General features: G+C 42.9%; 2 protein-coding genes across 3 annotated transcripts in view; both read left to right on the top strand.

The window, feature by feature from the left end:
- LOC306975196 (pleckstrin homology domain-containing family G member 1) overlaps positions 1-11929 on the top strand; it is a 69285-nt gene extending 57356 nt beyond the window's left edge. For both annotated transcript variants that reach the window (XM_079572647.1, XM_079572646.1), the window contains exons 8-17: positions 2377-2559; positions 2652-2747; positions 3747-3833; positions 4834-4867; positions 5041-5133; positions 5609-5670; positions 6490-6681; positions 6802-6921; positions 8426-10091; positions 10736-11929. In XM_079572647.1, coding sequence (XP_079428773.1) covers positions 2377-2559; positions 2652-2747; positions 3747-3833; positions 4834-4867; positions 5041-5133; positions 5609-5670; positions 6490-6681; positions 6802-6921; positions 8426-10091; positions 10736-11682 — 3480 coding nt within the window. In that variant the 3' untranslated portion in view covers positions 11683-11929. The remainder of the gene's footprint in view (positions 1-2376; positions 2560-2651; positions 2748-3746; positions 3834-4833; positions 4868-5040; positions 5134-5608; positions 5671-6489; positions 6682-6801; positions 6922-8425; positions 10092-10735) is intronic.
- Positions 11930-14937: 3008 nt separating this feature from the next.
- On the top strand, positions 14938-24716 carry tcp1 (t-complex 1). The gene is made up of 12 exons (XM_079571900.1): positions 14938-15093; positions 15983-16068; positions 16303-16431; positions 16941-17038; positions 17205-17315; positions 17416-17597; positions 18332-18458; positions 19619-19794; positions 19869-19992; positions 23539-23731; positions 23821-23984; positions 24350-24716. Exons 1-12 carry the CDS (start codon positions 15021-15023, stop codon positions 24561-24563), a joined length of 1677 nt encoding a protein of 558 aa, XP_079428026.1. The 5' UTR covers positions 14938-15020; the 3' UTR covers positions 24564-24716.
- Positions 24717-25985: the final 1269 nt, after the last annotated feature.

Genomic DNA, 25985 nt, shown 5'->3' with positions numbered 1-25985 from the left:
AACATGACTCCAATGCGTGTAACGATGCTCTGTCAAGCTATGACTTAAGTGAAAGTATTTGCTGGAGATGCAAATTTACTACGACTTCTACATTGTTTAAAGTAGAAAGTACCAAAGTTTAAAGGCCCAGAATTGTTCCATTGCCACATTGCATCGCTAGATGTGCCACCTTTGATACAGCGAGCTAGCTTTGGCACGTAGAAGCAGAGACGAGCACCACACCTTAGCTAACACACATAAGCCACAGTAGCACAGCGCCACCTACTGTTCTGGAGTGAGCGTTTTATGGCTTCTAATTTAAACAACACACATGCACCAATGGACTTTTACTTCATGTGCATTAGGTGCATTTATATCAGTGTAGATGAGTAGAAAGAATTATATTTGTCGTTCAAATGTAGTGGAGTAAAAATCATAGGTTTTCAATCTAAGCACTACTCAAGTAATTTACAAATCCTAACTCAAAGAACAGTACTTCAATAAATGTGCTTTGTTATTGACCGCCCCTGGCAAAAAGCTTCTTGTTTGCTGCTCGGAGCGCCCTCCGTTGGCAGCTCTGGAAATTGGCCATGTAAAACAGAAATACAAACCTCTATTAATAGCCAACTGCTGGCAAATCCAATGCCGGCAAATCGATGGTGGCGTGATGAATTCAGGTTTTGGGCAGGACCACTCAGAACAGGTCCAGTGATGGTCTATAAGTGTTGAGAATGTGTCAGAAACTTCCGGATTCAGTCGTTTACGCAACAAAATTTAGTGAAAACAAATCTGAGCTTCTTCTTCTGCAGTGAGCGACTAATGTGAACCTCATTACTCAAACAGTGAAGCCAAAATACTTCTCACAGTTTGTTTTAGATGAGGAAGCAACATTTTAACAGTTGGTCAGAGGGGAAAAAATGTCAATGAATTTCAATACAAAGTGCCCATAAATGTCACTTGTGGCTTTGTCCTTCCTAAAACATGCACAATATTTGAGCGAGGTGCACTATTTCTGTGGTTCTCATTATTCGAAACACCTCAGTAGTTAGAGCCCAGAGGAGGCGCCAGCTTTCATTGTGATCCTCTTGTCCTTATGCAACATCCCGTCTTCACACTTGCATAAGGCCCACATGAAAGGGAGCACTTTCTCCAATAGACCAGAGGATGTCACTGCTTTAGTCATTATACTTTACCCGTTCTCCTCCTGCGTTAGGTCAAATGACTTAAACCAATTTGTCTTTTTCCAGCCACATTTGACACTATCGAGCGCTCATGCACTGGCTTTCATGCTATCTACTGACTTTAATGCCTTTTTTGGGATGGGCTCGTTCATGCCTTTCCACATGAACAACAGAAAAGGTCGCCGAGAGCATTTTTGGAGCAAATTGGCTCTTTTTACAGGTTGCAGACTCTTGTCATGAGGGAAGAACTCAAATCCTGGCTGATAAATTGTGCTTCTAGATCATTTAAAGGCACTATAGCTGATGCTTTTCCTGGTAGTGGAATTCAATTGTCATTGATCCTTCTGCAGTAAATTGTTAAAGTAGACATTTGTGAAAAGACGCTGTACATCTGATTATATATTTTTTTTTATTCATGCAGTCCTTATATTTGAAGAGCTTAGTGGCGCTGGGCTAGTGCTAGGCTAGCGCATGTCTATGGTAACTAGTAGCCTGCATTGAAAACAGTCTGACCCAAGCACAGTGCACCTGAGGCAAATCACTTATAACACCAGACTAACCATATAAATGTCTGTGTTGACTGATTTTTTATTTTTTTTTAATATAACCATTTTGCATTTAAAAGACCTTATATTTTAGCTTCCTGGTTGTAAGCTACGCAGCGGCGGAGTGATCTGCTCAGTTACCGGATCTACTGTAGTTTGTTTACCTGCGGCCGCATTACTACACGTGGAATTCATAAAGGAGCTTTCTACAAATCAGATATGGCAACGTTTGGAGGACGACTCCATGATTTTGAAGAGGTTTTTAATGCAGGCTACTAGTTACCATAGACATGTGCTAGCCTAGCACTAGCCTAGCACTAGCACTAGCACTAGCCTAGCACTAGCCTAGCACCACTAAACTCTTCAGGACTGCATGAATTAAAAATATATATATATCCAGAAATCAGAAGAAGAAAACAAAATAGCAATAAATGGAAAAGCGGCAGAAAAGCTCAAAGAAAACAAGTTTGGGTGGGAGTGACGGCATAAAAAAAGGGACCTGAGATCATTTTTTTGTGATACTTTTGTTTACTTTCTGTTTGGTTGTGAGAAACTGTGAAACACGGACCCCAAAAAACATCAATCATCATTACTTTGTATGTATTTGGAAGCTAATTCGTGTACAAGGTCATGAAATCTAATGCTTTTGCTGTTTCTTTGGCTGCTATCAGGAGATCCAGAGCCTGCTGACCAACTGGAAAGGCCCGGACCTGATTGGCTACGGCGAGCTGGTCCTGGAGGGCACGTTCCGACTGCAGCGCGCCAAAAACGAGCGCACCCTCTTCCTCTTCGACAAACTGCTGCTCATCACCAAGAAGCGCGAGGAGACCTACACCTACAAAGCTCACATCCTGGTGGGTCAGGCGCAGCACGTTCGCACGTCTGTGTCGCTCAGACATGTCCAAAAGCACGTGTCGAGCTTATCGTTTTTTGTTGTTTTGAGCAGTGCTGTAACCTGATGCTGGTGGAGGTGATCCCCAAAGAGCCTCTGAGCTTCAGCGTGTTCCACTACAAGAACCCCAAACTCCAGCACACGGTTCAGGTACGGCTGTCATGTTTCCTTCACCATTGTTTTACTGGAGTGAGCAGTGCTTCAGACACTGCGGGAACATTACCCTGCAAAAATGTTACATGAAAACTGAAAAAATGACATGACATAAAATACAGAGAGCTGCATTAATGTGTGCAATATACGTACACATACATACGTCAAATGTCTTAGATCTATCTTGTAAACTAAGTGATGGAGCTCCTCCAAAGTAAGGTTCATTCCCCATAGCTTACAGAGCTAATGTTGCCTGCATGATTTTCGACCTCGGATTCAAAATTCAGTGCCCTTTTTTCAGTTTTTAATGAATGATTGTTTTATTATCTAAATGATTGATTATTAATCTAGTTTGTCAATGAATTCTACCTGTGCTGTATATTTTCTATCAAATCTACTGTCTTTTACACTGTCTATAACAAAACCTAAGGCTGTAGCTAATGCAAATGCAAAATCATGAGTAACCTGCCATTCACAAAATGAAGTGGACAGCAACGTTAAAATTAGCTGTAGTTTTTATTCTTTCTGTAATTCAATGTTTTGTAATGTGTCACTTCCATCAAAGTTCACCCAAGCTTTTACTTTGATCTGAAAAAGTCAAATCCGAATCCGCTCTAATGTTTAGCCTCTTCCAATCCGAACGTAGCTTTTTTTTTCCCCCAAAATTGCGTGCTTGTACATTTGACGCATTGTCCCACCTTTGGCCCGCAACCCCGGCATAATTATACGTTTGAGCAAAAGGGTTGGGCAAGAGCAGCCTTTTGGCACTTCTGCAGCCGTCTCTTGATTGTTTTGCGCTCCGTCGCTGCACAGACACGTCGAGCATCACAGGCCGATAAAACCATTGTTGAGACTCCGCCAGAGCGTTCTGGACATGCCCCTGAAAGAAAAAGGATAATAATCGCGTTGCATAAGATCGTAAATGTTTAAAGTCTTCCCTAACCGTGCATAATATCTTACATTATCTCCGCTCTTGTGATGCTCCTCTGGCTCCAGGCGAAATCCCAGCAGGACAAGCGCATGTGGATCCTGCACCTCAAAAGGCTCATCCTGGAAAACCACCCGGCCAAAATCCCAGCCAAGGTACGGCACACGCAAACTTGTACAACATGGGTTTCCTAAAGTTGGAACTTGTGCATTTACTCCAGATAGAACAAAACTGACAGTCAAAATACTATTTCTAAAATGAACTTCATGTCTGGAAGAAACTAGGGATAAATGAGGTCAAAACGGGACCAAATGAAAACTAGTAAAGACTAAAGAAACTAAGATTAGCTTTATTTGGAAAGTAAGATTTGTTGACAGACAGGTCAATGCGTCGATTTATAAATTTAATCTCATACAAATTATATTAAAGGCCCTACACTCAGTTCAGAATGTGCCATAAAAGATATGTTTACACCTTTTTTGTTGCAGACGTGCGGTTATCCACACACTGCACAAAATACTTTTGAAATAAGTGACATTTTCAAGTAAATGTGTCTGAGATTTGAGTCTAATTTCAAGAAATCTGTCCATGGGGCTCGATATTAACATTTAAATGAAGATAAAACAGCTACAACAGTTTTATTTCAGGTATGATATATGATATGTTTTTATCTAGTTTTAAATGCAGTGATGTCTTTTGTCTTAATGTAAATGTAAATATCTTGCCCCATGGACAGGTTTCTTGAAGTGACTCTCAAATCAAGGACAAAATTACTTATTTCAAGAAAATGTCACTTATTTCAAGACTAGTTTTGCAGTGTACATGACACAAACATGTTTTCTATCCACATCACAATCAGAATCACTGCTTTTACAGGATACTTATGAAAAACAACTCATTTACATGGCCTTTCTGGGAAAATATAGTTTTATTTTATTCAGTAAAATGTCAAACATATGAAATGTGCATTTATTAAACTAATAAATAAAGGAATCTTGGACTAATCTTGCATCTCATTCAGTTCTTAACCAGGTTTAAAAAAAAAATAAAAAAAACCTTAAACATCAGTGATGGTTCTGAGGGTCAGATTTTACTGACATAGCTCCATCTAGTGGTAAAAATCTGTATTTTCATCTTTCATCTTTCTCTTTTCAGGCCAAGCAGGCGATTCTGGAAATGGATGCTATGCGTAAGTAGTAATACATGACACATATATGATATTCAGTATAATCAAACTGTATTGCAGAGCACAGATGGAGATGATTCCAAAAGTAATTCTTCTATTATTGTAGAAATGTGTCGAATCACAAAAAAGAAATGAAAAACGTATTTCAAAAGTGATTCCACCCTGTTTTTGTGCAGATCACCCAGGATTTCACTACAGCCCTGATGGAGACAAGAAGAGCTCTCCTCAAACCAAGGAGGGCCCAACTCCTCGCAGAGGACGGCGGAAAGGTACCGGGCACAAAACAAGCACACGCAGTACGACCAGGCAGTCCCTTAGTGCTGTCTGAATGTTTGAGATGAAACAATTAGCATATGTTTAACGTCAGTCTGAGTGACGTTTTTAATCAAACTTTGTTTCTTCTTCGCCCATATTGAATGGCCGAAGTTGCTCTATAACAATACTCTATCCAAAATGTGATATGAAAATGACTTGAACAGTGCTCCAGGGTGAGACTCATTTGGGTTCACCTAAAAAGCAACAAAATATCCAGTCTGAGTCAGTAGTAGTCAGTAGAGTGCAGATGCCCTGTAATGAAAATGAAAGAATATGCAAATGTTCTTTTCTGCCCCAGGCGTCCACCACGTCTGACAGCCCATGTATTACTCTGACATATGACATAAAAACATGTCTTAGGGCTCTGTAATGTGGTGCTGAGTTGAGTAAAATGTCACCATTCATCATATTACCATTTGATCTTTCCAGAGCCTTTATCCAAATTACTGAAGAATGCCAAGCAGAACGCTGCCAACTCTGACGCAGAAAAGGTAATTTCATAACACCACCACTTTTCCAATATTATTATATTCTTAATACATACCAAGTTAAATCTACCAAATGATCCATGTATTTATTTAGATATTCTGTTGAGTGTGTCTTTGTGTTCGATGCTTTAGTGTAGAACACGAGTCTGACAAAATATATCGGGATATTTTGCCAAACGATACCAAAGCGTTTTATTTTTATATCGATACTTTTGATGATGTCATGCATATTAATGAGGTAGTGTGCTCCACAGTTTTCAGTCAGTCAGTAATCAGTCAAGAATTCAGTCAGAACAGTAGAGGGCAGCACTGCACTTTTAAGCACTTGGATCAAACGCTGTCACACAAATGTGACTTTTAGTTTTCTAATTATAAATAAGAGTAAGTTGTGGTTGATTTATTCCTTTTGAAACAGGACGGTGGTTTCATGTTTATTTAAATATAAATTAAATGATGCCACTGACACATCATTCGACCCATTTTTAGTAAGCCAGGGATAATTTATTCACTTATTTATGAAAAAAGGTACAAAGCACATGGAAACAAATGTAATATGTAATATGTAATATGTAGCATGTAAAAAAACAAAAAGGTTAAAAATCGCATGTTTCTTAAAAAACATGATGTATTGATGATGTAGGTTATTTTTGTGCAATATATCAATTATCGCAGTATCGGCTTATCGTAGGGTTATGGTTATCGTGAGACATGTATCGCATATCGTATTGAATCATGAGGTACCTGGAGTTTCCAGCCCGAGTGTAGACTGTCTGAATATTGTCTGATAAAGCAGCAGTTTACACATGTCCTGTCTCTCTCCAGCGGAGCAGTCTGGGGGCCACCCTGCTGTCCCCTGTGTCCCAGCTGGCTCTGGGCACCATCGGCCGAAGCCGCAGCCTCATCAACCAATCACAGGAGTCCTTAGACCCTTGTGACCACTTTTACCATAGCGACCGCGAGGAGGGGGAGGAGCCCCACCAGCAGGACGCAGACGACGAGGACGACAGCGGCATTGTATGTTGATACTTTTTAAACCCTCATTATTAGTAACTATAAACATATTCCTGTACTTCTGTCGACTGCCGTGATGGCTATTTGCAAACCCTTGTTTTAATGGTAAACCGGTGTTTTCAGGGCGGCGGTAAGAAGCTGCGGGTCCCGGGGAAAGGCAGCAGGAAGAGGCTGAACCCACAGGCCTCAGTGGACAGCATTGACCAGTGGAATGCCTTCAATATGAGCCCCTCCGACCTACAGGTAAAAAAAAACACATGCATATCATCCCAATGTTATTGCCATGTCCCTATTAAAGCAATCAATAAATAAAAAATGACTCTAGCTTACTTCCAAAAATCTCACCTGTCCACTGCTTGGTGCAAAATAATGTAGGCTCAGGTGTAGAAAGGTCAAGGACTTTAATTTTGTAGATTCTGAACTTAAGGTGTGTCCTCAAATGTGTGCCCATGCAGCTTATGCCGACTAGGGTTGGGTACCGTTCGATTTTTTTCCGATACCATACTTGGTTTTCAATACCAATACCTGAACGATACTTTTCCTGATACTTAAAGGGACTATACAGAGTTTAAAAATGTTAAAACTAAGTATTTTCCTCCCCCTACATCAGGGGTGTCCAAACTTTTTTCATGGGGGGTCGCATATTGAAGCGTACACGGGGTGAAGGGCCGTAGATCGGTAGTTAGTGCCGCAAAACCTTCGACTAGCAGAAGTTTAAATTGTGCCCCATACCTCTATTTAAACTTAAAATCTTCATGCCAGCTCAGTCTCACAGTAAAATGTTAGTTGTTTGGTTAGAATAGTATAGAATTATTACATTTCAGATAAAAAGGTCCATCTCTGGTGATCTCTGGTGTACCGATACAGCAAGAGGCCGAGAGCAACCATAAATTGGTCTGAGGGCCGCATTTGGCCCCCGGGCCGCACTTTGGACACCCCTGCCCTACATGTTCCAGCCCTGTCCTAATGTGTAGAATGAGCTCAGACCTGTTCACCACAACTGTCTCTAAAATCCTGCACTGTCACTAAAAAGGTGTTCATTCGGGTCCGAAGTGCCGTCATGCACAAGCTTAATATAGAAGCTGCAGCTACGCATAAGACCTGAGGTGGCAGTAGTGAGTATAACATGACTAACTTGTATCTACAAAAATATGTGTCGTCTAGAATCAGGAAACAGAACAATGAAGTGTGAAATATCTGCAAATTTACAATATTGGATTCATCTCCAATTGGTGAAAAATTGGGGGAAAATTGTGTAGAAAATAAGATTGGGGAAAAAATATTATGGTCAAAAATATGGAATAAATGGGGGAAAACATTGGAGGAAAATAAGAGAAAATGGTGTAAACTAAATTTTGGAAAAATGGGGCCAACAAAAAAAGGAAAAAAAAATAGGCGGGGAAATTGACAAAAACATTGGGGGGGGAAATCTTTTTTTTTTTTTTTGCAGAAACAATCAAGTCACTTCCTTTAATGCTATCCCTGGCCCAACAGCATCAAAACTTGGATCAAAAGCTATAAGATTTTTTATTCGGTACCTGCTTTCGATCCTTTTATTTTTTCGATACCGATAGTACCTGAACTTTTTCCCCAATACCGTATTTTCCCCAGTATCGTTTAAAGGTACCCAGCCCTAGTTGTGACAGCAGTGTCTTTTTAACCGCTTTAACAAGATAAAATAAGAGCTAAAAACCAAGAATGATGAATGTTATCTAATGACCTGAAATGGTTCTGTCTACTCCTTTAGCGAGCCAGAGAATCCCTCTCTCGGGACAGCAGCCGGCACCCCCCACTGCGCCGGTCGTCCAGGGTGATCGAGGAGCCGCCCGAATCACCCATCCCCACCGTCATCGTTACCCAATCCGACCAATCGGTGAACAGCATTTGGGCGGACCACCGTGCCCGCCGCGCCATGTTCCCCACCCGCCAGCGCACCATGCAGCCGGACGAAGAAGAAGACATCTACCAAATGTTCGTCCCGTCGGAAGCAAGCAACCCCGATTCGGAAACGCAATCCCAGTCTCCCCCGAGAACGGCTAGACCGGTTAGCTGGCACGAAGGCCAAGTCCCGACGGTCCAAGTGGAACCCCCGCCCTCCAATGGGGGTAGGGTGCTGCGGCGGGCGAGTAGCGCAGGCGAGAAGGCGACCGAAGCCAAGAGTCCGGAAAGCGATCAATCGAGCAACCTTGAGGTCATCCACACGGAGTCTTCGAGTAACGACCTGTCGGCTTCCTCCTCGGCTGAGCAGCTAACTTTGGACGATGTCGAGAACGTGTATGACAACATCAGCTACGAAGATCTCAAAAATATGGGGCTGGTGAGGAGAGATCTCGAGGAGAAAGAGGTCAAAGAGGAGGTTTCAGAAAGTCCGTCGCCCACAATCGAACCAGACACATCGTCGGAGAGCAATAGGTCGTCGACGCAAGAAGCAAAACAATGTGAGCGCAACATCGAGGAAGAAAACATCTATGATACGATATGTTTTAGAGAGCTACCGACTAAAGATGCCAAAGCTGAAGCTGAACAAGAGAGGGACAGCTTGTTGGCGTCACAAGACTTGAGTGAAAGTTTGAGAGCCTTCGTGTCTGAGGAAAGCTTGCGATTTGAAGACGAAGCAAACAACAACGTCAACCCCTGCACTTCCGAACTCGATCTGTCCTCGTCAAGCGCGTCCGAAACGTTCGCGAAACAAAAGGGGGATAAGATGTCGGAAAAGGTGGACGAGATATGGGACGATTTGGAGAATTACATCAAAGTCAACGAGAAGAAGGCGGATCGTTTACCAGCGGCGTTTCCCGTAAACAAATTCTCGCCAAAGAAAAAGTGTTTGAGTAAAATGAGAAGTCTTACACAAACCGCTAGTCCTTCAAAAAAGTCGTCCACGCCTATGTTCAAAATTCCGGTCATCAACATACCCGATATTGAAGTCACAAATGAAGATGAACTAGCCAACGCGGCACAACAACTTCCAGCTGCGACTCCACCCGAGCCCCCGCCAGGAACAGTCCGCAGCATGCGCAATCGGCTTGCGCGCCTCAGCAGCGGCAGTTTCCGACTGGACGAGGATGACGATCTTGTAGAACTTCCGACAAAATGTCCGTCTCCGAAAGACGCCGCTTTCAAAGACCTGCTGTTCCCGGGGGAGTTGGCGAGTCTAGATTCACCACTAGCTTCCAGTTCATTGCTCCTGGGCGATTCTGCCGACTTTTCGATGGAGCTGATGGACAAGACGAAGAGTAGAGTGTTCCTGATGGCTCGGCAGTACAGCCAGAAGATCAAAAAGGCCAACCAGCTGCTGCGCATGAGGAGCGTGGACCCCTCGGACACCAGCGTCAGCCGCGCCCGAGCCGAGAAGAAACAAAAGGACCTGGCAGCCATCTTGGAGGAGAAGAAGCAAGGAGGGGCAGCTATAGGTATTACAAAATACATTATAGTGCCTGTTAGTTTGAACTTCTATCCATGAAAAGCCAGCTTGTGTTTTACAGTGGGTTGTAACACTAGCAGAGGTAATAGAAATGGTAAAGTATTAGCCAGTACAAGGAGAGACAAATTCAAGATTAGCTCAAGTTCTTTGGATAGAAATAAAACCTTTCTTTTGGTTATTGTGTATAAATTGCTCTAGGTTGTAAAAACAAAAAAATGGCATAGCCTTACGGTCTCTCCAAATGTTCTGTATTTCAGTTTCCAAATATTTCATGTTCATTTGGTAATTTCATTGGCAAACAATAATTCTATTGAGATACTTGATTCAAAAGTAGTTTGACTAGTTTAGATTTTCTTTTCACAGATTTTGTCATTGTATTTGGTTGAAGACCTAACCATTTTGGTAGTTTCAGTCATAATCAAGTGACAGTGTCCCAACTACAGTCTGAATGAACACCTCTGATATCCAACCTATGGCTCAGGGGTTGGAGCCAAAAGCAAATGTTCTATCCTTAGCATGACTTTACTTCATACACTTTTCAATATGCAGACCTAAATGACAAGAACGTTTAGACACTCCTGGGATAAACTACATTTGTCACTTACCCATTTCCTTTCTGTCCCTCTGTCTCAGGTGCACGGATTGCCGAGTACTCGCAGCTGTACGACCAGGTCATGTTCCCTCCTGGCTCCTCTTCGTCTTCCTCCTCGGGACCGTCCACCCCCGCTACCCCTCACCACCCTTACCACCCCCACCACCCAGGCCTCCCCTCCTCCCCCTCCCTACCCGAAACCTGCACAGACCCTGACTGGCTCCATTCTACCTACAGCAACGGCGAACTGGCGAGCTTCATCAGCTCATCTCTGTCCAGCGACTCGTCCCAACTCCGCGCCTCTTCTACCCCACAGCGCCCTCCCCTTCCCCCCAGCCCCGCTTCCAAATCGTCCCAGTCCACTCCCGTGTCCCAGCGGTGGAGCTCTTGCATGTCCGCCCCGTCCGAAAAAGAGGAGCATATATACAGCACAATTAAAAGACATACTTCGTTCAACGCGCCATCTTTGCCCACTAAGAATCAGCCCGTGAGCCACGTAGAGCCAGCTACAAAAGTCCCAAGCAACAGATCTTCAGGACACTATCCAAGTTTGGGGCGCACCGGCCGGCACAACAGCCTCCCGGAAAGCACGGACATCACCTTGCACGACGGGCAGCAGATCGTGGTGCTGAACCGCGCTTCGGCGTTGAGCATCCTCACCGCCACGCAGAACTATTTCGCCAATTTCAAGGACAACGGCGAGGACGACGACGACTATGTGGAAATCCGATCCGAGGACGAAAGCGAGCAGGACCGCAGCAGCGGCAGCATTAGCTTCGGAACGCTCCCGGAAAAATTCCCAAAGAGTCGGGGTCAATCGCACAGCTCGCCGTGCACGCCGGTCCACACGTGCGATCCGTTGAGGTCCTTAGAGCGCCACCAACTGGAGAAGTACCTGTGGAGCGAGCCGCAGCATCAGAACCAGCCCAAAATCGTCCAGTCACTGCGAGAGAAGTTGTACTGTCTTAGCTCGAGTAGTTTTGCCTAAAAGTCTGATTGTAACAACAGCATTGGCCACTATTGGGGTGAATGTTATTTCTGAAAACTTGTCTCATCAAACTCCTCGATTCCTACACTGAACTCCGTCCACAGAGAAGAGTGACCAATGGGAAACACCTTGTATTTCTCCTATTGGCCTCTCTTACTTCAGTGGGCGGGATTTACAAACCACAAATCGAGGAGCCGAGGCAAGTTTTCAGAAACGGGATTCGACCCAGCTTTGCCATTTAAAACTAATTTCACTCCAATATCTTTCATCAGACATTTAACCTTCTCTCTCTGTTACAGGGCTTTCATATGTTTAACTGCAATATTGGATTTTGCCTTAGCACTTCAACTAGTTTTGTAAAGTATTTATTACAGTTGCCATTTACAGCTTTTACTTGACAAAACAAACTTCTCTGAACATCTTTCAAACTGAAAAACATCATGTACCAACTAAGTGAAAGCAACAACACAGGCTTCAAACTCTGGCTAGCTGGTGTTTCTTTGTGCTGTCAAACTTGCAATAAGACACTTTTTAACCTTGCTGTTCTTCTGAATCGCTTTATCCGCTTTTAGCAATAACAAAAAGCATTTCACACAGACGCATATATCGTGACAAGTAGCGGAACTCGGAGTCTTACTTTGTCAGTAGGTTGTCATGCTTTAAAGAGTTATCTTATAAGAGCTATTTATTTTTGAATCCGTAAGTGAATATTATATGGATCGGAAGTTTTAAATGGTGTTGTCGGGCGTAAAGGGACCAGGAAGGAGCGTATTTTTGACGGTAGTTCAAATTGTACAGTACCGTTTGTTTTTTTTCCCCGTTGCCATTGTTTTTCTTTTCATATTGTTGTTTATTTTCGTTTACGGGACACTTCACCTTGTCGCACTACTGAACATCACGTTTTCCGAAAATTTGAAGTCACAACATGACAACGTTCGCACATTTTCTTTTCTTTCTTTTTTTTTCGTCACAAATGTTTCACACTATTTATTTGTCAAAACACCGAGTTTAAATTCACAACTGAAATGGTAGAATTCAGGTTAAATGTATTTATTGAACTTTTAGATTCACACATTTGACAAGTTCTCACGATTCTACATGAAATTTCAATAGTTTTAAATTTGTTTTAGGATGTGTACATTAAAAAAGATTGAAATATGAAGTATCATTTTTATGTTCGTTCGAGTCTGTTTTACTGGTGGTCATTTAGTATCATTGACTCTCTTATTGCACTTTTTTTTCTGTCTTTTTTTTGTATTTGACATTTCATTTGTAAACTCTTTGTATAGATGTACATTGTAGGAACATTATTCGCATATGCCATACTTTATAATGTTTTTAGTGTCTTTTTAAGTTAAGTACTGTATTTTTGTAACTGCCTAGTTGTCTTCGCTCCACTGAATTTTACTGGAGGAAATAAATATAAGGTTTTAACTAAACAGGGTGTGTATGTGTTATCAATATCCGATATCAACACATTGATACATCGACAAGGTTGGTGAAATGTCTTAACAAAGGACAGATGTTAAACCTAAACCTCTGAGGCTAAACATCGCCTTTGTAGGCTATAATGGTTATTCACAAAGTTAGGTCCACTATATGGGTCCACTCCAGGGACTCCTGGTGGGCCTTAAAGGTACAGCGGAAATTCTCCAAAGACGGCCCCAAACACTCCACACATTCATATATATACTGTATATTTTTTTAAGTTCAATTTTAACTGAACTTTATGAATTTGTTTCTTTTGAGTTATGGTAAACTTGTATAACTTAAGTTATTCATCTATATTATGATTAATTAGTATTTACAGTCAGAAGTCACCGTTATTTGTAATTTATGTACATGATGGAGAAATTTGAAATTACCTATAAGGAATTCATGTTCCGTAAAGAGCATAAACATGAGGTTTCATTAGACTAAGGGTGAGATATTGTTAATTTGGAATGATGATAGCAGCAATACATTTTTTGACAGACATAAATGTAATTACTTGAATACTTTTTTCATTGTATTTGTATTATGTCCTTGGAAAACATACTTAACGCCTAATCAGAAGGGTCATCCATAAATAAATATATAATTGTATAATAAATATATACAGTAATTAAATACTTGCTTAATTTCTATTTAAAATCTTCAACAGCAAAAGTGTAGACATAAATGAATATAACAATATAATATAACTTACAAATGAAAACCAGTTGTCCATAAACAGGTCAGTTTTCATTTGCAATCTTGCTGTTATTTGGTCCATGTGATACACTTCTTAATGGTGGGGGCTGAAAGACTGCAATCATTTTCATTGCAATTAAGAGTAGTAGGCCTATTTTCAATGGGGAAATGTTACAATTTGAGATCGCTAGGGAATATTCCCAATATTCAATCAATCAATCAAAACTTTATTTATAAAGCGCTTTTCCTACAAGGTTGTAACACAAAGTGCTTTACAGATTAAAAGCAGTTCCCGCCCACCCAACCACCCACTCTTCCAAACAGACAACACTGCTCACCCCACCCCCCTCCCCATAGCCACACACACACACACGCAGCCACACACACACACACACACACGATGAGATAATGGACGTAGTGCTGAGTCTGGGTACAGATGAACCAGGTAAGGAAATGCCATCAGAGGAGCCGTCTGCACCGGGAGCGGTACATCAGCCACAGCCACAGGGCACCACCACCGGACACCCAGCGGAGGTGCAGCAGAAACACCACACCTCCATCCGGGCACCCAGAGGACAGTGCCCACACAGCCACAGCTGACCACCGCTCCCGGGGCAGAGGGCTCCCTCAGAGGAAACAAAAATGCAAAAATGCAATATGTAAATAACAACATTAGAATAAATATATGTATAAAACTAACTAGAAACTAGTATAATAAGATAATTATAAACATAAATAATAATAAAAATAACTGAATAAATAAGTAAGTAGAAATCAGCTAATATTGTGACATTCATAAATAAATTCATTTGTATTGGTAATCGACAGCAGGGAGCGCTGCAAAGCAGTTTTGGTCTCAAACATGCCAACAAAAGAATACCCACGAAGAAGAAGATCATGTTTTATTTGTTGCATTCTGGGAAATGATGTTCTAATCAACTAGAACGCTAAAACTTAATTCTAGTAATTAAACGCCCCTTGTTTTCAGCCTCACGTGACTGTACGTAAAAAAAAAAATCAAGTCACTCGAATTAATGTTAATTTCTATAAGCGTCAAATAGCGGCTTTTTATTCCTTTTCTTCTCGAAGCTTCTGAGTTCAGACCGGTTTACCCACAGTGCACCGCGGCGCTTCCCTTTCTTCTCGTTCCTGCAGCGGGTCTGAAAATGTCGCTCCTGGAGGGTCCCCTAAACGTGCTCGGACATAGGACAAGCGGCGAGTCTGTCCGCTCGCAAAATGGTCAGTGTTCTTTACAACCTGAGCTTAATCTGAGGAGAGTCTGACCGCCGGACAGTGTCTTTCCTTTGTGCTAAACTAGCTAGTCTCTTTTGCTGCATCACACGTGTGGCTAATGCTATGGGCTAACTTTTCTGTTTACCCCTAAGGCTTTGTTGTTATGACTTAAGACAATAGTTAAGGTGATTTTGACACGTGTTCCCCCCCATATCTTTGACATTTTCTGGATCCACGTGTTAAAGTCCCATATTAGTACCTTCCATTCGTCTGCGTTGAATGGATGGCTATGCTAATGGGCTACAGAAACACTGTCATGGTCTGAAGGTGTGGCTATCACTGTGATCCACGCTAAATAAGATGACAGGACATCACAACAGTGTCAGAAACCTATTTTTATCAGCTGGTAGTCTGCAGATCGTGTTCATGCAGGAAACGGGGGCTGTGTTCATTTTTTGATGATGTCGCAAGAAATATCCTAAACAAAATCCTCCGTATTTTCCCACCTAATGTGTTCATAGATAAACACAAGGGCAATTGTATCATCCTAAATCTATGCAGCCATTCTGCGTAATAACTATAACTGTTCCACTGGTGTTTTGTGTCCCCGTATCTGAGGTGAACGATGTTCAAATCAAATGCTTATTTTTACTGATAGTTGTAATGTTGATTTATTTGCCGTTGCACAAACATTCTGCTTCATGTGTACATTGTTTTGATGATTCTTGAGAGGTGTAATTGGTTGCTAAATCCCAGCACCTTGTCCTCAAGGAAGTCCAGGTTTGTGCTGGAGCAGGCCTGCATGGGAGCTCACTGACTAAATCCTGGAATTTTAATTAGAGAATGTCCACAAGGTTGAACTAATGCATTGCCTGTAATTTTTTTTTTTGTGCAGTCATGGCCGCATCATCCATCGCCAACATCGTCAAAAGCTCCTTGGGACCAGTTGGACTTGACAAGATGCTGGTTGATGACATCGGGGTGAGTTTTTCATCAATTCGTCATTAGTTTGATTTTATTGTGTATTTTTGCAACTCGCCACTAGAGCAGATAGGTTTGTAAAAGGAATTGGAATGACTTTTGGCAAGTTTTAAAATGTTTGCAAATGGGGGGGAAATATCAAGAAGGGTTCATGATCCATTATTTGCCCCAAACTACTTATTATTTATATTTATTCAAATGCTTAATGGAGCTCAATGATTGTCTGGTTAACAGGACGTGACCATCACAAATGACGGAGCGACCATCCTGAAGCTGCTGGAAGTGGAGCACCCAGCGGCCAAGGTCCTGTGTGAGCTGGCCGACCTGCAGGACAAGGAGGTCGGGGACGGGACCACGTCTGTGGTGAGTGCAGTCAGCCGTGCACACTTTGCTCACACTTGGCAGTGGATACATGGACTGTGTCATTTCTGGATTCATTTGCTGTTTTTGGGCATATGGGCATATCAAATAAAGTAATTGCTCTCACCATTAGGATTTACCATGTATGAGTCCAATAGGTTAAACTTGTTTTCATTGTTAAAAACTTAAGTAAAAGATGGTAAAATCCTAAATCGAATTGCAATTGTGCTTCTTGTTAGTATAAAAGAAATTAGACGTTATTCCAAAACTGCTATTTTTGTTTCAGTATACATGCGAGTGAAGTGAAATGTTACTTCCTGTTATAGTACCATGCTTCTGCCTCCTACAGGAGCGTGGCTATGCTAACGGGGCAAAGAAACTCCCTCGTTGTCTGAAGGGGTTTAGGAGCGTCTCTTTTAAACCCCTAATGAAACGACGGCACAAAACTCCAGCATTTACTTCTTTCTGCGCTCGTGATTAGCAGTATTTCAGACATGTGTTGCTTCCTGCAGGTGATTCTCGCTGCAGAGCTTCTGAAGAGCGCGGATGAGCTGGTGAAGCAGAAGATCCACCCCACGTCAGTCATCAGCGGATATCGCCTGGCCTGCAAGTACGGACTCGCACTGTTATCAGCGCCACAATGCTGTGATCATTATTTAGAATTACAACGCTACTAAAACATGAGTGAATGTTTTCACATAAATACTGACTGACCGAGACTTGAATGCTAGTTAAGGTGTGCACATGTTCTGACCCATTGTGCGTTTTGCTTCCAGGGAGGCGGTGCGCTACATCAATGAAAACCTCACAATCGGAGCAGACGAGCTGGGTAGAGAGTGCCTCATCAACGCGGCCAAGACCTCCATGTCTTCCAAAATCATCGGAGTGTATCCTTGATTCTTGTTGCAGTTGTCCCTGGTTAGGTTTCTTTGAGGCGCAAAGAATCCAAAGGTTTCCTATTGTACCCCTTAATCCCTGCCTTCTCAGTGACTCCGACTTCTTCGCCAACATGGTGGTGGAGGCCGCCTTGGCCGTGAAGTTCACAGACGGCAGGGGCGTGGCCAAATACCCCATTAACTCGGTGAACGTGCTGAAGGCTCACGGCCGCAGCCAGAAGGAGAGCTTCCTGGTCAACGGATACGCCCTCAACTGCACCGTGGGGTCACAGGGTATGCGCTCGCCTCCACATTACCGCTCCCATTTCATTTACTGCCACACCAGCCCCGTGGTGTGCGCAGTGATACGCGTGGGACAAAGCAGAGAGGCTGGGAAAAAAGATGTCGCCGTCTCTTGTAGACGGTGGCGGCGTTTTTGTGGCCACACAGTTTTTTGTTTTTCTTTTTCATCCACTTTCGTTGTTCATTCAAAACAATTTATTTTTTGACTGGCAAAGGGATTGAAATTGAGATGTTTGCTGGCTGGTTTTTGCATATTTCTGGTGATTTGCGGAAAGAAGAGATATTATATTTTGTCATTTAACCCCCCCTTATTAACATGCATTTAGTTTAGTTGAGCTCTTTACATTCACACTATCTTACAGAAATGTCATACTAAATAGTCATGAATGTAGCTGATTTTAGACAAACTTCAAGTGAAAAAACCCAAATTCTTTCCTCCAGTATCAGAAATCTCCCTTTGTTTCGTCCAAACTCAAAAACCAGGAGCAGTTTCTGCCAAAGAAATGCTGTAAACCTGATGAAGGTCCTTGGCGGTCATTGAGATTGACCCAAGTCATTGATTTAAGGCCTGTAGACTGTATTTTGGACAGTATTTTGAAAGTCTGGCCAATCAGCACCATGGAAGTGATCTGTAATCCGTGCGACTTGGAAATGGTCTTAAACGCACTTGTCCGACTGTGTAAACCCTCCATCGTTCCCTCTAACGGCCCGTCCCGTCTCTGCAGGCATGATTAAGCGCGTGGTGAACGCCAAGATCGCATGCCTGGATTTCAGTCTGCAGAAGACCAAGATGAAGCTGGGCGTCCAAGTCCTCATCAACGACCCCGAGAAGCTGGACCAGATCAGGCAGAGGTGGGTCATAATGCATCATTTAGCCCTGCCACTGTACGTTTTAGAGAATCCCATTAAATTTACTGTGTTTCTCAGTCAGTAGTTTTCACAGTGATACGCGTGGGATAAAACATGATCAGTCCGAAGTCGAGACCTCGGCCTCTGTGGCTGTGGGACCACTCTTCTGGGCTGGACAATGTTAAAGAAATAGGCCACCATTTTTACATACTGAGATATGTTCTTACCTTAGCTTTGACGAGTTCTTTAGGACCTGTCTGATCTTCACCCGTGCCTTCAATCACGTAAACACAGCGCAGACGGCGTTAGCATTTAGCCTCTCCCTCTCTCCACTATAGCTCCAAAACAGGTCAAGATAGAAGCTACCAAGCTCTTCCACGTTTTCCCTATTTAAATATGGTTACGTGAAGTGTTACACTACAAAGTATAATTACACAAAATTAAACTATGTGGATTTTCTAAGCGGATAAAAGGGGAACTATATTGTAAGGCGTAATTATACCAGGAGTAATTCGAAATCCGCGCAGTAATCTTCACTTTACTGCGCAGTAATCTTCACTTTACTGTGCGGATGCCAAATTACTCCTGGTATTATTACGCCTTACAATATAGTCCCCCCTTTTATCCGCTTAGAAAATCCACATTGTTTAATTTTGTGTATTATACTTTGTAGTGTAACACTTCACGTAACCATATTTAAATAGGGAAAACGTGGAAGAGCTTGGTAGCTTCTATCTTGACCTGTTTTGGAGCTATAGAGGAGAGGGGGAGAGGCTAAATGCTAACGCCGTCTGCGCTGTGTTTACGTGACTGAAGGCACGGGGGAAGACCAGACAGCTTTCACGAGTTCTTTAGGACCTAAGATAAGAACATATCTAGTAAAAACGGTGGCCTCTTCCTTTAAGACAATAGGCTCAATTCACGCGAGTGACACAAGACTTCCTGTTAATGCTGCTAAAAATAATAAACAAGTTAAATGGCTAAAATGTATTATTACTGTGTGTACAACTCTCTGAAAAAACAATGTGTCCTACCCACCTCTGTGTAAATGTAGTACTATTCACCTCGGCATAGGACACATTTTCTGACTCCCATCCACACTTTAAAATGGCTCCCGGCGCTGTCACTGTTCTGATCAGTAGTTTGTATGTTTTGGTTTCCAGAGAGTCCGACATCACGAAGGAGAGGATCCAGAAAATCCTGGCGACCGGAGCCAACGTGGTGCTGACCACCGGCGGCATCGACGACATGTGCCTCAAGTACTTTGTGGACGTGGGCGCCATGGCGGTGAGGAGGGTGCACAAGAGGGACCTCAAACGCATCGCCAAAGCCTCAGGAGGTACGGGGGAACTGGACATTCTACATGCACTGAATACTGTACAGAAAACTGTAAGGTGGTGTGTGTTTTCGTAGCCACCATGTGTGCATCTCTGAGTAACCTGGAGGGAGAGGAGACGTTCGAGGCCACGATGCTGGGTCAGGCTGAGGAGGTGGTTCAGGACCGAATCTGTGACGACGAACTTATCCTCATCAAAAAGTAAGAGCTGTAATAGTGTGACCACTGGACTCTGACAAATCTGACCACAATGTCGCCTTTTTCAAAATGTCACTGTTGATGAGGGAATGGCCACAGCTCAGGTTAGTCATGTGACATAACAAACAGTTTGATCTGGATCTAATTTTTCTTTTGTGTGTCACATTTACAAACACTAGTAAACAGCAGAGCAGCTGAGCAAAAAAGATAAGACAAAGGTTTTTTGCAAATGACTTGTCAAAGCTGTAGAGACCGAAACCCGGTAACATAACGGACCCGGGGCCACGTGTGCTGGTCCACCCAGACCGATGAGCTCCAGCCTTGTCGGTCTTCTCAAAAGAACAGGCCACCGTTTTTCCAAACTGAGATATGTTCTTACCTGAACTTAGATGAGTTGATGATGCATACCTGTTTGATCTTTGCGCGTGCTCTCAGTCACGCTAGACGTGAGGTGATGTTGTTAGCATTTAGCCTCTCCTCCTCTGTTCATGGACCCAAACAGGGGTGAGGTTAGAAGGGACCAAGCTCTTCCACGGTTTCCCTATTTAAATACGGTTACATGATCCAAGTATAGTTACACAAAATTAAACATTTTCTGAGTGGATAAAGGAGGTACTAAATTGTAAGGCGTAGTAACACCATAGGAGCACTTTGACATCCGTGCAGTAAAGTCGTTGCAGCATTTCTCTGGCTTTTGCTTTTGCTTTTCGCTAACAGCAGCTCTAATTAGTAGTGATGCACGATAATGCCAATTTGAACCGGTATGTCCGTTACTGACACCGATTATATTTAATTATCGGCGGCCTGAGTGGGCAGTGGTTTCGCTTTGTTCTCACGCTGGATAAAGCTTGCATTAATGTTGTTATTCTCTCCGTGATGCGTTCCCTTTCAGCTGGAATTCACACGAGTCCATCTTGCTCCGCGATAAAGTTCACAGAAAGTGTCAGCATCGGCAAAGCTCCGTAGCGTTTTGGTTACAACCGCCTCTCTCCAAGCACAGTGCCGATCTATAAATGATCTGGACACTCGCGGGACATGGCCGATGTGGTCAATGCTGTCTTTACACACAGGGGGACAGGTTGGACAGATGATCCGCTCAATTATTGCTGTGATGAGGGTGAACTTACAGGAGCATTTTACCTTCATGGAGATGAAGGTGCAAATAAGTAGCAATATTCTTTGATCTTATCTTCTGTGTTTTTTTTTTTGAGATTTAGGTGAATTTAGATCAGGCGTCTCAGACATGCGGCCCGCGGGCCAAATGCGGCCCGCAAGGTAATTTTTTGCGGCCCGCGAGATAATTACTTATTTATATTATATGCGGCCCGCCGGTAAATCACATTAAACACGTTAGAACTACATTTCCCATGAGGCACCGCGCGGTAGCGCCAACTCTGCTGCGGACGCGAGAATGTAAACATCAGACAGGGAAAGGGAGATGCGCCGCTGTCCCTGAATGCATCTCCCACGCTGCCTCCACTGACCAAAACAACAGCGCGTGGTTCCAGCAGCTACACCATGGATAAGTTAAGGCTTATTTACAACCTTAGACACGTAAAACAAGCGGTGATGGGCGCGGGGCAGGTGGAGACAGGCGTCTGTGTTTGTGGATTATAAAGTTTTTCCAACTGGAGCTGAGGACTGACCAGACACGTGAGAATCATTGGATAAAGAGGTTTAAGAGCAGCGAGTTCTACGACGGATCCTCAGGAGATCGAGTGCACAGTGAGTGTAGTGTTTTATGTTTATTCTGTGGAGTAAAGTCAGCCCTTAATGCGCGGCTGTTGCACGGACTTATCTGACATGAAGCGCGTGCGTTTGTTGATGCGTTTGCCGGTGTTACACATTGAAAGGAGCGGGGTTGAACTGGTGTGACTGTCCCATAGACTGAAAAACTATTGCCATTCTTCAGTTTATGGACAAGCCCGACGCTGAGCTGGTCTATTCACTTTTTGTTTATCCCGATTTGGCGAGAGCCCAACGAGTCAGGGGCGCACGGCAGAGCGAGACGTCCCTGCTCCGCCTCCAACCCGGTGTGCGCGGCAGGCGATCTCGTCCACATTCGCCCAATTCTTGACAGATTTTTTGACAGAACGCGACAATTCCCAATAACTCGCAGCAGCGCGCCACCGCACGCAGCAGTGCAGGAGGCATATTCGTGACAGTGCGTAATAATTCGTGCCATTAATCACAACACGCAGCAACAGTTCGTGGCGCGTGAAACCTCTACCAATTCCACTCACATTCGTGATCCTGGGCCACGAATGTGGATTCGTGGCATTCGTAACGCATCGTGTCTATGTGTAACCCAGCATTAGGACATTGCAAAGCGAACACATTGCATTGCATAGTGTTTACAAGCGTCACAACAGTAAAGTGAGGAGCCTTTTCTCTCCATCTCTCTCTCAGAGCTACATTATCAGGTCAATGAATTTAATCTTTATTAAGGACACATGTGGGAACACATGACCCATAGTTACATTAAAAATAGAGAATATGGAAATGTATTAAAATACTGCAAATAATGACAGCAACATTGACAGTAAAAAATATAAGCCCTATCAGTTCTAACTGTCGGTCAGAAAAAGGTCAGAGGTCAGTGACTCCACATTATTTACATGAGGTGAATCTCACTGAGCTGATCTCAGACACACCAGAGTCTGGAAAAGTGTCCAAGTCCACACATTCATTTATCATATGACAGGGTGAAAATTAACACAGAGCAAAACAAGTTTGAAGCTGATGCTTTTTGCTGGTGCTCATGATCAGCTCCAGTCCCTGGTTGTGCTTTTCAACATTAAATTAAAATGACATTTGTACATTTTGCATTTCTTTAAAAGGCTCACAGACAGAAACTGGACCTGACTCCTGAAACATCATTCACTGATGCTGAACCAAAATGGGATTAATTACAAAAAACTAATTGTCTAAGTCTGTAATTTCAAATCTAGAAGCTCAGCAAATGTTTGGCTGATTGGAAACCTCTGGAAGCTTAAAAATGTGCAGATAGGTAATGTACAGTCTATTTTAAGTTATATTATAGCAAACAATAAAAAGTTGCTAAATCATAATTGACTTAATATAAAAGGCTTCGTCTGTTGCGGCCCCCGACCAACACTGGGTTCGCATTTTTGGCCCCCGGTCCAAATGAGTTTGAGACCCCTGATTTAGATGAATAAAAAGAAGAAATAGCTGTAAATGTATTTTCCCCATCGGTGAAAGGCTTTGATTTTTCTGTATTTTGCCAGGTGTAAATTATATCGGCAATACTGTTGTCATGATATTTCTTTTTCATACCGTGATATACATTTTTGGCCATATCGCCCTGCCCTAATGAATGTCCTTGGCTGCTTCCAACATAAAATAATCGGATCATTATTATCAGATGTGAAATCAATACCTGATCCCGTATTTTTCCCAGATTGGCTCGTCCCTACTTCTTACTTCATTAATTTGCATAACTTGTCTGAAACCATGAACCAAAGTTCCAGGTACTTGATGCAAATATAAAACCATGTATAATTTAAATGTTGTGTTGTCCGTCCTCAGCACCAAAGCGCGCACGTCGGCCTCCATCATCCTGCGCGGCGCCAATGACTTCATGTGCGACGAGATGGAGCGCTCGATCCACGACGCTCTCTGTGTAGTCAAGAGGGTCCTGGAGTCCAAGTCTGTGGTGCCAGGAGGGGGCGCTGTGGAGGCAGCGCTCTCCATCTACCTGGAGAACTACGCCACCAGCATGGTAAGAACCAAAACTACGCACAACTCAACAAAATAATGCTTTTATTTTTCATAATAGTGCGTTTTCATCATCCTCTTGTTTCCCTGCAGGGCTCTCGGGAACAGCTGGCCATAGCGGAGTTTGCTCGCTCTCTGCTGGTCATCCCCAAGACTCTGGCTGTGAACGCAGCTCAGGACTCCACAGATTTAGTGGCTAAGCTCCGAGCCTTCCACAACGAGGCGCAGGTCAACCCAGAGCGCAAGAACCTAAAGTGGTAAGTTCTTTCTCAATGTGTGTTCACAAGGAGGAGATATTTTGGAAAGAATCAATAATTTTATTTATTTCACTTTTTGCCAATAATAATGCTTTTTCCCCAGCTCTGGTTTATTGAATAAAACAAAATCATAAAAGCTGCAGTGATGTTATGTCTGCTCAAAAATATTTATCTAAAATGTTACTTTGACATCCAAACTAAGTTGAAGAAATGCTGTATGAGTAAAAAGACAAAACTTAACCTGAGTGATGCTTTATAGAATGAGCCGGCTCACCTTGACGCTAAAACAAAAACATAACCCAAGCGGCTCAGATCTCCTGAAACATCGGCCCGTTGTTATTAGTGTTTATCTGTGTGTCCTGTAGGATCGGCTTGGACCTGATCAACGGCAAACCGCGGGACAACAAACAGGCCGGAGTCTACGAGCCCACCATGGTCAAAACCAAGAGCCTGAAGTTTGCCACCGAAGCCGCCATCACCATCCTCCGCATCGACGACCTCATCAAACTGTTCCCCGAGCCCAAGGAGGGGGGCAGCTCCTACAGAGACGCCGTGCAGTCCGGCTCACTAGAGGGTTAAACCGTCTTTGATTTCTGTCCCTGTATTTATACACGACCAGCTGTCCGTTGTTCTCTCTGTAGTGTTTGCTCTGCACTTGCCCGTTTACTGATTATCTGACTGAGCTGTTTTGTTTTGGACACTTGCAAAATAAAGCCCCAATGGTTGTACATGACCGTTGATTTAGACATTACAAATGGCTGTCTGGAATTCATTTATTTTTAAAGTCAATAGTAGTTTGAGCGATGAGGAGGGGGTCTGTCTGAAGGGGACGAGCTCACGGGAGGCCAGCACTTTGGGCCATGGTGAAGTCCGTTTCAGGTTGGACGTAAAAGTAGGACAAGTCAGTAATGCAGAGGGACAGACGGGAGAAAATTAAAGTTCGATTACATAAGCGTTTCCTTTGTTATTTTGGCTCAATCACATACAGATGGAAATGGGTCACAAAGTATTGTAATCTGAGAAGTTAGGACTCAATATTGTATTTTATACAACAAGTCTATGCATTCATCATTTTTAAAAGAAACTGATTAAGCAGAGGAATTGAGTAAAATTTGAATATTTGACAAATTAGGCAAAATAATGGATGGAAAATACAATGTAATCAAAACCTGCAGTTAAATGTGACCATAACAAAACCATATTTTTTTATATTTTTAATGAATTCATGGCAGAAAAGATCACGAAGTTCAGATTTAATGCCTACTTGAAACAGTAATTTAATTTTGGCAAAATTCCTTATAGTATATATATGACTTTGGAAACACTGGTGGATCATTTGTCATTCTTTTATAATAATGCATCGGATGCATATAGCGCTTTTCTGGACACTCAGACGCTTTACATTGCATTATTCATTCACTCCATACTCGATGGTGGTAAGCCACTATTGTAGCCACAGCTGCCCTGGGGTAGACTGACGAAAGCGAACACCATCGGCCCCTCTGACCACCACCAACCACTCACTCTACATTCGCCCGGCTTCCTAGTGTTCCCAAACGGTCTCCCATCCAAGCACCGACCAGGCCCTTCCTGCTTAGGTCTGATGGGATCGGGCAGAGCAAAGGCGGTATGGCGGTTAACATTCAGTCAGTAAAGTGAATAATGGTCAACAGAGTAATATGACTTTTAATAGTAGTTTTTTACTATGATAAGATGAACTTATTGGTTAATTTACTGATTTTGGAAACAGGACTTTGGCTTGTTAATTTTAAAGGAAATGAAGTAATGAGTGAGCAGAGTCAACTTTGCTGGGACTGGGACATCACCAGCTCCTCCATTAACTCATTTTCTCACAGACGCTGTTACATATTCATGTATAAACTGGCGGATTCCAAAATAAAGCCCCAGTGGCAGCGATGTGGAAATTAATTCATAACAAGACAGTTATTGTTGCAGTTCATTTTTTTCTTCTTCCCGTGATAGAGGTTAGTAAGAAAAGTA

Source organism: Gobius niger (assembly GCF_951799975.1).
Source record: "Gobius niger genome assembly, chromosome: 15".
Lineage (NCBI taxonomy): Eukaryota > Metazoa > Chordata > Actinopteri > Gobiiformes > Gobiidae > Gobius > Gobius niger.
The sequence above is the reverse complement of the archived record's forward strand: the minus strand, read 5'-3'. Positions and strand labels throughout refer to the sequence as shown.